This window comes from Sparus aurata, chromosome 1 (assembly GCF_900880675.1).
Source record: "Sparus aurata chromosome 1, fSpaAur1.1, whole genome shotgun sequence".
NCBI lineage: Eukaryota > Metazoa > Chordata > Actinopteri > Spariformes > Sparidae > Sparus > Sparus aurata.
Window position 1 is genome coordinate 21,229,117 of NC_044187.1, and position 15,123 is coordinate 21,244,239.

General features: G+C 41.3%; 1 protein-coding gene across 4 annotated transcripts; it reads left to right on the forward strand.

Annotated features, from left to right (window-relative positions):
- Nucleotides 1-5,167: 5,167 nt before the first annotated feature.
- Nucleotides 5,168-14,890, forward strand: fip1l1b (FIP1 like 1b (S. cerevisiae)). 4 transcript variants are annotated; one of them, XM_030430266.1, is made up of 17 exons: nucleotides 5,168-5,454; nucleotides 5,866-5,920; nucleotides 6,513-6,579; nucleotides 6,734-6,846; nucleotides 7,239-7,303; nucleotides 7,404-7,508; nucleotides 7,606-7,736; nucleotides 8,381-8,499; nucleotides 8,964-9,065; nucleotides 9,826-9,879; nucleotides 10,851-10,950; nucleotides 11,064-11,214; nucleotides 11,321-11,402; nucleotides 12,683-12,738; nucleotides 12,984-13,173; nucleotides 13,354-13,500; nucleotides 14,217-14,890. In XM_030430266.1, the coding sequence occupies exons 1-17, from the start codon at nucleotides 5,376-5,378 to the stop codon at nucleotides 14,359-14,361; spliced, it is 1,761 nt and encodes a 586-aa protein (XP_030286126.1). In that variant the 5' UTR covers nucleotides 5,168-5,375; the 3' UTR covers nucleotides 14,362-14,890. The 4 variants fall into 4 exon arrangements, with proteins under 4 accessions (XP_030286126.1, XP_030286131.1, XP_030286138.1 ...); XM_030430271.1 differs by having other exon boundaries at nucleotides 14,220-14,890; XM_030430278.1 differs by having other exon boundaries at nucleotides 9,006-9,065.
- Nucleotides 14,891-15,123: the final 233 nt, after the last annotated feature.

The following is a 15,123-nucleotide window of genomic DNA, read 5'->3' on the forward strand; positions in this document are numbered from 1 at the left end:
TCCACCTGTTCACCAGGTCGTAGCCCAGCTGCCTACGAAGATGTCACTGTGTGTGTGTGCGAGTGCGCGTCCATCAGGATCATCCATATGTCCACCTTTCCAATGAGTTCACATGTCATTTGAGCAGTTTATATGCCTCTCCCTATTACATTATTCATTATTGAGGTGAGCGGCTATAGCAGATCGAGGCTGACTCACCATGACTTGGTGTGAGTGTATGTGTGTGTGTGTGTGTGTGTGTGTGTGTGAGTGTGTGTGTGTGGATCCACAGCATGACTCACTCAGTGCTTTTAGACAGATGAGGACAGCGGTCTCGCAGAGGGCAGCAGAGGTTTTATACAAGAAAAATAGCCACTTCGATTGGATTACGTAATGAAAAACATTCTCTCTCTCTCCTCAGTACCTCCCTCTCTCTTTCCTTTCTCTTTCACCTTACCCTGTCTCCCTCCCCCCTCCCCCTCCTCTCTCCTCTGTCTCGTCCTTCTCTCTGTTTTAGTGACGCACACACACACGCACAAACATCCTAACTCAATCACCTACAAATGGAGCAATCTTCACGCCCTATGGCAGGCACATACGCACACCTTGTTTTTTTTTTCGCCTGTTTGCACAAACCCCACACGAGACTGACAGGAGGACACACACACACACACACACACACACACACACACACACACACACACACATCTCAACTCAGGGAATACCTCATTGTTTCCTCTCTCAATGATTGGCTGAAAGCTCGATGTTACCTTTTTTTTCTGATGCAACCCAACACTGTTCTCTGTCTGCTGACTGGACATTATAAACCTGATATCTGTGTCCATTTGTCTTTCCTCTGCTTTAATACAGTCAGTGCAGTGGAGGGTTTTCTTTTTTTTTTTTACCCCACTCCATGTGGTTGCTAAGTGTCCATCCTTGGTTCAATTGTGGTGCTGCACATATCAATTATGACCCATCGAACAGATTGGACAAAGAGGTGGGCGAAGAAAAAAAAAATATAGAACATATCCTCAGAGAAACAAGGTACGTCCTTAGATCCACTCTGATTGAATCCTGTGATGTACTGTGTGTTGCAGAGGTCGCCATTTTGTGACATGTTTATCTGCTTTCTGTGAGTTAGATTGAAGAGTGATACCACTGTTATTTCTACACTGGAAGAAAAATGCAACTTCAAAAATAGGGGCGTTTCTTCTAAAACACACGTAAGTTAAACCAAATGACTTTGTGTCACAACTTTACATTTGTTTAGGTTACATTTTTTGTTGGAAACATCACGGTTTGACATAAAACACCTGGTCCGACTTTCCATGGAAATATGATCTGCTTTTTGGTTGCCATAAAAACAGCTAGAAATATCCCCAGGTGTCCTTACAAATATCCACTGGTGTGACTTGAACTGTGGTCGGCTGATTACCAGCCTTGTTGGTTGTAATAATGCCACCTCTGTCTGCGCTACCTCATGATGCTGATGTGACAGTTAACTAATACGTTAGCTAATATAATGTGACCCTGACATGCCACTTTTGGTACAACTCTCCCTTTTTGAAAAACTCTGTGGTTTGCAGAAAGGTTAATTGCTAACATTATATCCTTGAGACAGGGCTGTGGAAAAAAACCCCCTCTCGTCTATTTTTTTTTTTGTACGCAATGTCAGAAGAGCACTGCGGGCGGTCGGCTACACAACCTGAGATAATTACTGATCCAAACTAATAACTAGCTGATGTTGAGTGAATTTCCTGTCAAAAGAAAAGAAAGGAGAAGTAAAAAAGGGTTTAGACCCAAATAATAATGTCATGATGTCATGAAGTTGAAAAGGTGCACAATTGCCATATTACGTGCCAAGAGGTATAACTGGCATCAGTGAATGAGCCTCCACCACCTATTGGACAGCGGATGATGTTGACAATAACAAAGATTATCTGAGAGAGAGAGAGGGAGAGCATGTGTTGATATGAGTATAGCAGATTTGTGGAGAGGCCCATTATTGGACCTTCTCAGGGGCCCTGCAATGGGCTAAGATAAGCTATCTGGCTGCTAGCTGTGGCTTCACATACATTGTACAGTCATGAGACCGGTATCAGAAAGAAAACGTAACCCGTTTCCCAGATTATCGAGCCGTCATTTGAAACACCAACACAGGGGGAAATTCTATGTTATGCTGTAGCTTCACACTGTTGTTTTGCACTGAAGCTCTGAGGCAAAACATCAGAGCAAAATAAATTATTAATCTCAAATCTTAATTGTGCATTAGTATAAAACATGACAGTCTCTCTAATCACATTTGAAACAACTGATCTCATAATGTCAGGCTTTGGCTTGAAACAAACATGCATTTATTGTCACAGCAGATGGATCTTTGTTTTGCACAACAAAGGAGTAGAAACTGCCACGTTAAGCTGTCGTACACAGCATCACACTGTTCAGACGACCATATGTTTGATCCAAAGAGATGATGTGGATTGAAAATGTGCCAGGGCACATATCTGAGTAAGCTAATATCGGCTTGCGTAATTACTGATAGCCCAATGATCGCCCTCTGTCTGGATAAACCTGATTAGCATCGACGAGGCTATAAAGCGCCTTAATCCACTGTAAGGAGAGAGCGATGGACACAGGGAGGGAGAGAGCAAACGAGGGAGAGAGAGGTCAACTTTTCCTTTAGTTTGTTTTGTTTGATATATATGAATGTTTTAGGAATGCATTAAAGAATTCCTTCTTTCTTTATAAATCGGTCAATCCTCAAATTGTGGGAAAACATGATTTTCACTGGACACCAATAATAGTCTTGTGTGGCGAGTTGTGTGAATTATTATACTTGCAATGTAAACTGTGTACAAGACACATCAGATCTAAATATGGTGATGTAAATCAAGCAAATTTGAATTTGAAAACTTTGAATATTCAGAGGGGAAGAGAAACATCAAATGGTGGAAAAGAGGAGTCGAGCAAAAGACACTGTGATCACGGAGGCAGATCCAGAGATGAGTAACAGAGATCGGAGAAGAGATGAGACCGGGGGAGACAGAGTGAATGCAATTTCCATGATCAGTTTAACGGAGAGACCATTGGCATCCCTCTCTCTCTGCTGCCTCCCTGTGTGTGTGTGTGTGTGTGTGTGTGTGTGTGTGTGAGTGTACTCTGAACACACAGCGATCAAGACAGAAAAACTCACACATGTGATGTGATACTTTGGGTGTACTTGTCATATGAACCCCTGTGTGGTTCTCAAATAGTGGGAAGCAAATCAATGTACTCACAAATATAAAATTACCTTTATGTGTGTGTGTGTGTGTGTGTGTGTGTGCGTGTGTGTGTGTGTGTGTCTATATCCACATGTACGTGTACTGACATGTTCCCTTATCAATCTAATTCCAGCATCAGATGCATCCAAGTATGTGTGAATGACTGTTGTCCACACCTCTGTATAATCACCACTGCACAGAAGTGATAATAGGCAAAGTGGTGGTGAGAAGAGAGAGTGAGAGAATCCACAGATTTCCTCTTCATTTACTGACAAAGCTTAAGTGGACAGAGCCTCCACTTAACTGGTCAAGGGCCATAAATGCATTAACAATCCTCTATGCATTAACTTCTTGCACAAACAGAACCACACTATCAATCATGAGAGACGTTCCACTGATGAGGAAACTGCAGCTGCTGCTCGGTTTCGCAAACTTATGAAAGGAGGTGTACGTCTACGAGTAATACTGTCATTCAGTCAAACCTATATTTGTGAATCGAAATACTGTCAGAGTTCATGTGTAAGTACATGAATGATAACCGATGATAAATGTGGTTGGTAATGCTGGGAAAAATGTGATTTTATATATTGGAACTACCAAGACATGTCATGCAGGATGGCTTGTATGTCAGTACAGTTTTTTTTTGAGAATTTAAATTGAGAATTACTCTGAGGGCATTACATGGATTGTATCCAAGATCCAAGACCTACTAAGCTGATACATGCAGGAGTGCACACCTAGGTCAGTAGAATTAGCTCTTCTCACAGCTTCTAAATCTGGATTTATGACCAGAGGTGACTGTGGTTTGCCGCCATGGAGCCTGAGCTTAAAATATGTTTTAAACTGGCTTTTAGTTGACCTGGGTTATTTAATGTCTTCTGGATTATGATACATTTTAAAACATTATTTAGTCTCACTTAATCTTCTTATTTTTCATTGTATAATTGTATTGGTGTCCTCTGCTTTATTGTTTTTTAAGAGTTTCTGCAGTAAGAGAAGTGGTATACAAACACAGTAATTAAAAGCTATTTATTTGTCTCCTACTTTACATCTGAACAGTTTTACTTATACAGGCTATTGATCATTACACCCTGCAGCTGCTCAGTAAATCCACTGAGCAGTCTAAATGCAGTTCCTTGGCAGCCCAGCGACTAAACCCGAAACTTCTCTGACTATCTGCGCTATATTTGACAACTCCCTGTTACTGCATCCAAAGGGGGTCAGAAGTCTCTGTGTCATATGACTACTATTACTTTATTTTAAGTAGAGTCAGAGCATTCAGTCAAACCACCTTCTGAGAGCCATCTTGACAAAAACACATGGATATACTGAGTACTTATGTCAACTTATTGAACTCAATTTACAAAACACCAATGGTGGAATGTATATTGTATATATTTACTCATGCACTGTGCTTAAGCACAGTTTTGAGGTACTTGTACTTTAAGTGTTTTTTTTCTCTCTCTCTCTCTCTCTCTCTCTCTCTCTCTCTTCTACTTCACTACCATCTTGAAACCAATACTGTACGACCTCATTAGTACGGCCTATTTTGCAGTTTCAAGTAATTCAATTAACCCATTCAAGGAATAGATTATTATTTACTGTTATATATTGAGTTATGCAGCAACATATAAAGACGTGAAAATGAACTCCACTTTTGTCAACTGCTGAACATTAGAGTGCACATCAATGCATCACTATTTATAATGATACATTATTCTGAAATAGGTCATTCTTCATAATTCTGTACTTCAGTGCTTTTGATGCAACTATATGTGCTTGATTTACATAAGCAAGATTTTGAATGCATGACTGTTTTTTATTGAGTTATGGTGATTGACAGCACCTGCATGACCCAACCAGCACCACCTGACTGAAGCGCTGTGTGTCCTCTCGTCCACCAGGGGGCGCTGTGTTTCCTGCACCACCACTTCGCCCTTAGCGGGACACCAACAACCTCTTCCGGGTTCGCACACACTCGCAGAGGGCTGGAGATGAATCTATGAAGGCATAACTTATTTTATCATAACCGCGCATCCCCCGCTGAAGGGAGAAATTGTAACTATAACTACATTCAGGAGCGTTTGTTGAACGTTGTTTGCTGCTGGCGTATCGCTCCGTGTTTAGCTGAACATGTCTGCGGAGGAAGCGGACAAAACAACCACCACTGATGCTAGCGCTGGAGATGAGGAGGAGGAATGGCTGTATGGAGGTACAAACAAAAAAGACATTCAGTGCCTGCAAACACAATTCCTCCTGGCCGTCAGAGACGTGAATTCGTGTGTGTGTGTGCTGCTCTGTTATAATCGTGAGCTGCTAACTGCTAGCTGTGTGCTCTAATGACAATATGAAGCTAGCTTGAGACTTAGCCTGGTGGCTAAGCTAGCAGCGCCTGTTTGGTTTGCTTTTGTCGGCCTTTTGCAGCCGTATGACTTGAGAAAAATCGTGGCGAAAGATGTCTCTGTCACATTATAACTTAGTATGTAACCTTAAAATGTAGTAAAAACTACTTCGGTCGCTCTGTAATAGATTATGTGCATAAAACATGGACAGCTAATGATTAGCCTCTTTGGCTAGTTGTTGTTAAAATAACGTTAACTGTTATTCATCTTTCATTTTTCAGATGAGTCTGAGAGCAAAGATGAGGACGAAGAGGCCAAACTGAATGCTGCAGTCAGGTACTTAACACCTGCGTTCACCCTTATAATCACCTTGGATTTGTGTAAGTGACTTAAATACTCAGAAGACACCTGTTTACATCCGGAGGAGGTGGTGCTGTTCACAGCAGCTCAAAGAGAAAACATACAGTATGAAGAGGCACAAAAGTCACCTCTCAGTATCCTCATCCACAGGAATGAATTCAGAGATTTTACAAGAAAAAAAGCAAAAATTAATAGGCAGTTGATCAGTCCTACCTGTTTTTAAAAATATACACATTACAGTTGTATAGACACATATGGGTAAATTAGACTACTATGGATGCTCTAAAAACGTTCTTAGTATTTTCCAACTGATATATAGATGCAAGCAAACGGGTCAACCAGGAAAAAAAATTCTGCACAAAATTAACTGGACAAAGTTTTCTCGTATCAAAGTTTACCTTTTAATCTTTACCATCTGCATCGTTATAGTAAATTTGGCTTCACAGACTGGAAATGTATGCTTCTTTGGAGGATTACGTAACTTCACACAGAACTGGGGACAAACATAACAGCACGTATTTGGCTGTTATGTGCTATCTGTATGTTTAACGCTTCATCTTGTCAACAGTGCACCTGCTGACGCTTCAACAGAGGATGCTGCTGCGCACGCAACAGGGAATGGAGTGGCCTCTGAGGTAGGCCGCTTTCATGCACATAGTCAAAGTTTGTGTTGCAACATGTGCTGTATTTTTGTCTTTTTTTTTTTTTTTTATGTACTCAGACATTATTCCTCTCTTAGTTTGTATCTATCCCTCTGAGAAATGATCCTTTCCCCCCTTGGTTTGCCAGGCCACAGGTGAAGCTGCAGGTGAGGATGTTGACAGTGACAGCGACAGTGATGACGACGACGATGACGTCCGCGTCACCATTGGAGACATTAAAACTGGAGCACCACAATACACGTAAGTTTAAGTCAAACTAGGATGTTAACAGTCAGTGGCATCTTTATATATAAACTGACTTAATGTCTGAATTGGTTCTTCCTAACCAATGCTTTTTATTGTCTTTGTCTCTCTCGTAAAATTTCAAATAAGAGTTTTAATTTCAAAATGAGCTTGTGGATGCTTTGGCATGAAGTGAATGGCTTGTCTAGGTATGGAGTGCAACATAAAAGTAACTGAGAATGACATTGATTTGTTGACTACACAGTTTGCAGACCAAGAGGAACGTTCACCACCAAATTAACTGTTCTTGCTCATTGCTTGCACACAGTAATATATCTGGTGAATCTGAGAGTCAATCTTGAGAGAAACTGTATCACTGAGCAGCTTGTAATAATTTTTTTCCCTCCCAGAACTTATGGAGCTCCACCTGTCAATCTCAATATTAAGACAGCAGGCTCAAGACCATATGGACAAGGTATTGGTCCCTTTTTTTTCTTGAGTTTTTCTTCAGTCTTGAACTGAAAAGCAGCTTTTTTATTATCCGTACTAATCTGTGCAGCTTTTTTCATTAACAGCAAAGCTGAAGGGAGTGGATCTGGATGCTCCTGGGAACATAAATGGGGTTCCGGTGCTGGAAGCGGAAATGGAGTCCTTTGAAGAGAAACCCTGGAGGAAGCCAGGTTTGTGTTTGTGTGGCTAATACACTGTCAAAATGTGTAACTGCTCCTTTAGGCATTCACAGTAATTCACAACTTCTTTTTGTGTGTGTGTGTGTAGGAGCGGATCTGTCAGATTACTTTAACTACGGCTTCAATGAAGACACGTGGAAGGCTTACTGTGAAAAACAGAAGAGGCTGCGTATGGGCCTGGAGGTGTCCACGGTCGGCTCGGTGACGAGCAAGATCACGGTGAGAGACGAGTGTTTACTCTTTCCATGTTTGTGTTTCTCTACCTTTCACCCCCTGTCTGTTTTCTTCCTCAGTCTCTCATCACATAGCTGAAAGCAGGCAGTTTGCCAACTTCGTGAATATATTTTTAGGTCTGTCTGTTGCCTTGTCTGACTGGAAACGTCATACATAAGAAACACTTAACTCCCTTTTTTAAGTAAGAGGATTATTAACTAAAGTAAATATTTTTCTGTCCTGCACATGGAAACCTGTAATGCTGATCTTGTCTGTCCGGGTCAAAGTGATGTGGAGGATCTTTTAACTGAACACATTTCTTTGTCTTTATTTCTCATGCAGTTTACCATCTATCTCACATTTGTATATTTCTATCATGAATATGAAGTTACGAAACGGACAACTTGTCATGAATGAAAAGACCCAACTGTAAGCCGACTGCTTGATTACCATAAGCAAATTATTTAAACGGCAGTTTTACAGGAACAACTCTGACCCAAGCTTTTTGATACACATAAGGTGTTGATCATTGTAACTGTGAACACTGCAAGCAGTTTCCACTTTATTTCTACATTGTTGTAAAGAGATTATCTCTACAGTGACTTAACACATTGAACTATATTAATAAACACATTTTGGTTCTTTCTTAGGTTCAGCAGGGCAGGACAGGTAATGAGAAGGACATATCCAGTTTGCCCGTTCACACCTCTAAGCCGGACTTCACATCTCCTGTCAACCTGTACAAGTCTGCTGTCACTCAGGTCACCAGGTAACACTTCTGTTTTAATCTCCACTCAATGAGATATCTGATAATATTATGCACAAGCAGTTTTCTCTAGAAGTAGTGTGTACAGACACAAGATTCTCTCAATAATGCAAAAATAAAAATCCAAATGCAGGGAATGGTAAGCAACAACCACGACTGTATGTGATGTCATGTTCACTGTATATATTTTTGTCTGGGACGTTAACCATTTTAGCTGCGTTGGTCGCAAAACCAAATCAAACTTGGCCAGTTAAAAAGGATATCACCCAAATTTAGATGAGCCAATTAGCAAAATTGTGTCCGAGAGCAGCTATGCTGAATTGACTGTACTTCGTAGATTTGCTGCAGAAGGATTCTCTCTGCAGCAAATCACAAATGACAATAGCGTCCCACAATCAGATACCACTTTGAGTAAGTAACATAGCCTCCGTCTCACCTGCTCTTGTACTTCTGGCTGGAAACAACAGTACTCTTGATGACGTCAACTGGTCCTCTAATTATCCCTCCAGTCCAAAGCTGTGGCATTCGCATCCTCTGACAGACCAGACAGACAGGAGGAGAGAGTGCAGGTGATTAGTTCAAGTTGGTCCTGCAATGAGGTGTTGTCCTGCTTTACCCCTTACAAAGTCCATATACAGACAAGTTGATATGCAAACCACAGATATTGTTCCATCCACCTGTTTTTATGCACTTAACATAAACATAAGTCATGATGTACAAGAAGCATGTCATTTTAATTTCCACTGAGGCCTCTGCTCCACCCTCTTCCCAGTTGAAAACCTCTTTGAAGCAATGAGGAGACTGTAAACAAACATAAATGCTGTATTTACATTATCCTCTTTTCTGCATGTTTTAGTTAAATATGTCATCCTGCTGGGTCCTCATCTTCTTTTGCAATAGTTTATTCACATATTTAGTCTTGTATGGTGTAAGATGCAATAATTCTCATTTTCTTTTGCAGATTTTCTGGAAATTCATTTAAGATTTGTACTACATTTGGAAGGAAGCTTTTGTTACGTTTCTAGAAAAGGGAGGGCTAGAGGGAGAAACTTAATAAAAGATTTAGGGGAAGTGATCACACCTCATACAGTGAACTGGCCATCTTAATAAGGCTGGTCTTTGTGGCAGCAACAGTTTGAAAACATATTTTGGTGCTATGGTCAGACACCATCTAGACTCACACTGACAGACAAAACACACCTGGTCACCTCTAAAGGGCCGGGGTTAAAATAGGTCACTATCCCGTGGGTTGTATGTGAGTGTTTGTGTGTGTTAGAGCCGTTGTTACTCTCATCTCCTTTACCCCTGTCCTTTGTTTCAAAATGGTAGGATCTCTCCCCCTCAGTGGACTGGCCCGCCTGTTCAGGACATGTCCTATTATACGTAAGTGGTCATGGCCTTGTCCCTACTTGGTAAAATGGGCCTGATGGGGAAATGTGTTAAATCGAGGGGCCTGGCGTTTTTCTTGACCATGAAACGTGACCACAGAAAAACTCCTGGCGCTACTTCCAAGGCTCCAAAGATTTTTTCTTTTTGCCGTTGTTTTTGTCTAATGGGGTGATTGATGTGCATGTGTCATAAAGTAGAAGGTTATTGTTAGCTGAATCCACTGCTCATCTTTTTTGGTCGCCTGTTGTTGCAGTTTACTGATGTCAAGTTAGAAATTAGAGTTTTATTGCATAGCGGTCTGGCTTTAGTTTTGTAAAAAGGCAGTGAAGGATCTTTGTGAGAAGGCAAGAGGTGGCTTGATTTGATGTGATTTGGACGGGTTTTAAAAAATACTATTTTTATTTTATTTTTTTATTTTATTTTAAATCACCATTTAACAATTGTTTCTGGCACTTCTAGAATTACATTTGAAGTTTAGAGAGCAAAATAATTCATTGACCAGACGTAAAAGTAACTCTGAATGTGGTTGACGTTCGAGCTACACCAATAAATCGGCTAGTCTGACATGTATCGGGCAATATTATCTCATTGCAGATTATATTGGTATCGTTGTAAATGTTGGCTGTTATGTATCAAGAAATTGCAATACAGATACGAAAAAGTTCATTTGAGGTAATTAAAAAACTGTATCGTCATTACATATTTTGTCCAGTAGAGAGCTCTGACAGGTAGATGTTTACAATGTTATTTAACTTAAAATGTCCGGTGTCAGTTGGGCTGTAGTTGTCATCATATGTCTGTCTGCTGAAATGAATGAGGACTGCATTGTTAGACACTTTCATGTGAATTAGTTTTAAGTACAATAGTTGCGTGTTCAGAAGTAGATGGTGTGTATGTGAATGTGTCATTTGTGTTGAGTACTGCTCAGTGTCCTGTTTTTTTTATTTTTTGTATGCTGTTTCCAGGAAGACGAGCGGCACTATAGATGTGATCGGTGGGGGGACGGCCACCATCAGCAGGGTTGAAGGGAGACGCAGACACAATCTGGAGGGCAACAATATCCAGGTACGCAGATGCAACACTTTCGCTCTGAATCAAACAAATGATTTTCTAAACTGATTTAAAAGAAGTCTATGTTTGTGTTGTCATCACAACCCCTCCTGTCTTTTGTTGTGCAGGTGATTGCTGAACAGTCAGATGCCGAGCCGACTCCAGCTAAGATCCCCACCTTCTTCCCTCCTGGACCAATTCCTCCAAACATACCGCCACCTCCTTTCCTCCCTCCGCCCCCCAATGTCAGCGCTGCACCCCCACTCATTCCTCCGCCCAGTAAGTTCATCATAATCGTCTTTCTTTTTTTTTGTCAGCTGGATTTTTCAAAGAGCTCTGTTTGATAACATTTGTATCCTCTGTCCTTTCTTTGTCTCCATTGTAGGATTGCCAATTACTGTCCCCCCTCCTGGTTTTCCTCCTCCACCTAGTGGGCCCCCTCCTGCCATCATCCCCACTATGGACAGGTAACACATGTTTAAACACACTTGCACACACTAAGGGTCTTAATTCTCACAAGCTAAATATTGAGTGCAAAGCAGTGACTCGTGGTTGCACCACCAGACTGTGTGGGCGAATCCACACACACCTGCTATCTTTGGTCAAGTTGAGGCAACAGTGCAAGGTGCAAAAGGGCGGATTGAGGGGCTCAGCCAGTCACATCACTGATCTTGTCGCTCTAAAAACAGCTGAGCCAATCACAGTGAAGCATGGCAGCACTGGCTTCCTCAGGAAATCATGTTGTCTGGGAGGTGCAGAGAGGCACCACAAATCTGAAGCTAGAGACAGATGGTCAGCTTTTTTATAAACAGTTATTCAGTACAATGATGATAGAAGCAAATCATAAACAATAGTTTAATGAAGCTGTTAATACATTCCCATCATTCTGACAGTCTTTCAGTAATAATTCTGCTATATTTCACACTGCAAATGGAACACCATATCTTCAAATGTGACACAATGACACGAGCAGCTGATTAAAAACATGAATAAATGAGGTTATAAACTAATAAAGTTATAGCAGACCAGTCTGAAGGATTTGTGAGGTGTTGCTTTCTAGCAGCCTGCTGTCACTTGCATGTGATTTAATGAGGACAAACTGAGTGGACAGCGGCACATCTTGAATCTGGATCTGCAGATTGTCAACAAAGATCTGTCCTGCTGTCTTCAGATGGAAACATTGAGATTTCATGCACAGAAGAAGAAAATCTCAGTGCAGTAAAAAGCAGCAGTTACTGTAATAATAAATCCTGTGAATTTATTGATAATGACAGATTGAGTGTTTTACTGTTGTTCCTGCTTGAAACTCAATACATTTTATTTTTACGATTCCATTTTCTTTTCCAGTCAGATTCCATTTCTACTGGTTGCAGAGTGTTTAATTGAAATGGCTGAACTATATTATTCTCCTTTTCCAAATAATAATAAAAAATTACTAGCCAAGTGATTCCCAAGCTGCATGCATCTCAAAGGTCTTTCTTCATTTCTACAGAATTGTAGAAAGTGTCTTTTATGAAAAATCATATGAATGTGACTCCCTGAGGAAACCAAAAGGGAGACATTTATATTCTGTTTACTGTATGTTTCATGTTGTCGCCCTGAGTTTCTCATCCATTTCTCATCCATTCATTTGAACACTGTTAGTTTCCTATCTAAATATATATAACTCGTTTCCATTCCGGCAGTTAACTTTGTTCGCACATGCATGCACACACTGTAACATGTTGCCTTTCTTTTGATTCCACAGTGGTCACCCTGGAGGTTATGATGGACGCTCTCTCCCTCCTTACCCGTTCCCTCAAGGTAGGAAGCCGTACAACTTAATCAGATTTTGAAACCTCAACAACACAACAAATGTCATTACTAGTTTTCAGTCCATTGATAAGAGATCTGTTGTGATACATGTGAAAAATAATGACTGGAAAAGTATGTAAAAGAAGACAAACAAGGATATTTTTACAGATAAAAGCAGGTGAGAATTCCTTGTTATTCACATAGCTGGTGTTAGTGTTGTCTAATTCGGCTCGGCTCTTCTTTACATTTTCCAGGCGCCTACCCCCCACCCATGGCTGGAGGCGTGCCTCCTCCATGGCCCACCATGATAGACAACTCCAAATCCTGGGACTACTATCCCCGCCGAGATGACAAGAGGGAAAAGGAGAGGGAACGGCCCCGAGAGAGGACACATGAGCGGGAGAGAGAGAGGGAACACAGCCCTTCAGCTATGAGCTACACCAGGTGAGAGGGACACACGCACACGACATGCACACACACATTCATACAAGCAAACGGCACACAAGGCACTCAGTCAGAATCAGACTGATAAAATATTTGTTAATTTACTTCAGACTGTGCATTATTTGGTGTGCAGGCAAACATTACATTAAGTAAATTTTGTTGTTCCTTTAACTTCCATAGTGATGAGGAGCGATATCGTTACCGTGAGTACCAGGAGCGGGCTTATGGAGAGAGACATCGGGAGCGAGCAAGCCGAGAGAAGGAGGAAAGACACAGAGAGAGGCGGCATCGAGAGAAAGAGGAGGGACGCCACAAGTCCTCTCGCAGGTAAATATAAGCACAAGGAAAACTTCTTTCTGAGACCAATTGATTGTTCATTAAAACATCCCCTAAATATATAACTGACGAATGTGATCGAAGCAGCTGGACAAAAATACGTTTGAGACTGATCGTAACTTTTCTTGTTATACTTGTAAATAAAAAGAAATATTTCATCTTTAACATGAAGCACAAACTGGTGAAGATGCAGACACGTTAGCTTTAGCCTCAGTCATTTAGCATGACATGTATGTAGCCATAAATTTCACATTTAAAAACTTTCTTTAATCTTAAAGCAGATTAGCTTGAAACATTTAAAAAGTCAGCTGGAGTCAGGAGCCAATGTTCTCTTAGCTCGCTAGCTACATTTCATATAAAATCTGACAGGGGCAAGAGCAGCTTCTCATGTCTTGTTGGCAACTACTGAAATGCGAAGTTGCTTTCGTCTACCTCTGAAATTTAGGACCCACTGTTTAAAAAGTAACTAAAAATGTCATTATTGTAAACTGTGTGTTACGGACTCCATGCAGCACCATCCTTTTGGCTCCATTTAACTTCCCATTGTCTTTCCTTCACTCATTGATTGTCTTGTCTCTCTTTGCCCCTCTCCTGCCTCCTCACTTTATTTCCTTCCTTCCCTGCCCTTTACTCCCCCTCTGATCTCTCTCCTCCACCTCTCAATCTCCCCTGCCCTTTCCGCACCTCTATCCTTCTCCTTCGATTAGCAGCAGTAGCAGGAGGAGGCATGACAGCGAGGAGGGCGACAGCCACCGGAGGCACAAACACAAGAAGAGCAAGAGGAGCAAGGAGGGCAAAGAGGCCAGTGAGGATATCGGAGCAGACCAAGAGAACCAGGAGGGCATGGAGTAGTGATCACCGCCTCCTGCTTGTCCTCCTCCTCTGTCCATCTCCAACCACCAACAAGAAGCAAAAGGGAGAAGATGAGACCAAGAAAACCAGGAAGTCACAGTGATCGATGCGTCCTGTCACTTCCCTCTCCATCAGTCTCAATTCTCCTTCATCCTGCTGTCGTTCATCCTCACCATCACTTCAGATGGAGAAAGGATGGAGCAGAGGAGGTGGTGAAAGGAGGGGATGGCCGTCCTTTTTACTTCATCTGTCTTTCCATCACTAGCTGACAGCAGACAGGGCGTCAATCTGTCTTTGGCCTCCTCCTCCTCCTCCCTCTCTCCTCGGCTCCCCAAACCTCCTCTCTGAGCACCACTGTAATGATTAGGTCATGCTGAGAGATTTTGTTGTGTGATCACGATGAGCAGCAAATTTTGCTCCTTTTCTGCCCTTTGTTTGTTTGTTGTCCTTTTGTTCTTGTCCTGTATGAAGACATCTATAGAGAGCTCTCAGTTTGTTAAGTTCAATTAAAAAAACACTTTTGATAAGATTTGTTCTTGTGACTTTCTTTCTTTGAATAAATAGTCCAATAACTCTTTACATATATTCCAGGGTATTTCAAATTACTCTGAGATCTAGTTAGTTACTGAATATAAATGAGACGGCCATTTTTTGTATTCGGTAAAAGTAATCTGAATAATTTTGGATTATTTAAAAAAAACCTTGCACCTTGTACAAAAGAAATGAACGCAGCAACAAAACTCTAAGTTCCACAAATGGGTT

Coding starts and splice junctions, on each gene's coding strand:
- fip1l1b (XM_030430266.1), top strand. CDS start 5,376: ATGTCTGCGGAGGAAGCGGACAAAACAACCACCACTGATGCTAGCGCT. Junction 8,500..8,963: donor GCTGTCACTCAGGTCACCAG/GTAACACTTCTG, acceptor TGGAAACAACAG/TACTCTTGATGACGTCAACT. Junction 11,215..11,320: donor CCCACTCATTCCTCCGCCCA/GTAAGTTCATCA, acceptor TCTCCATTGTAG/GATTGCCAATTACTGTCCCC.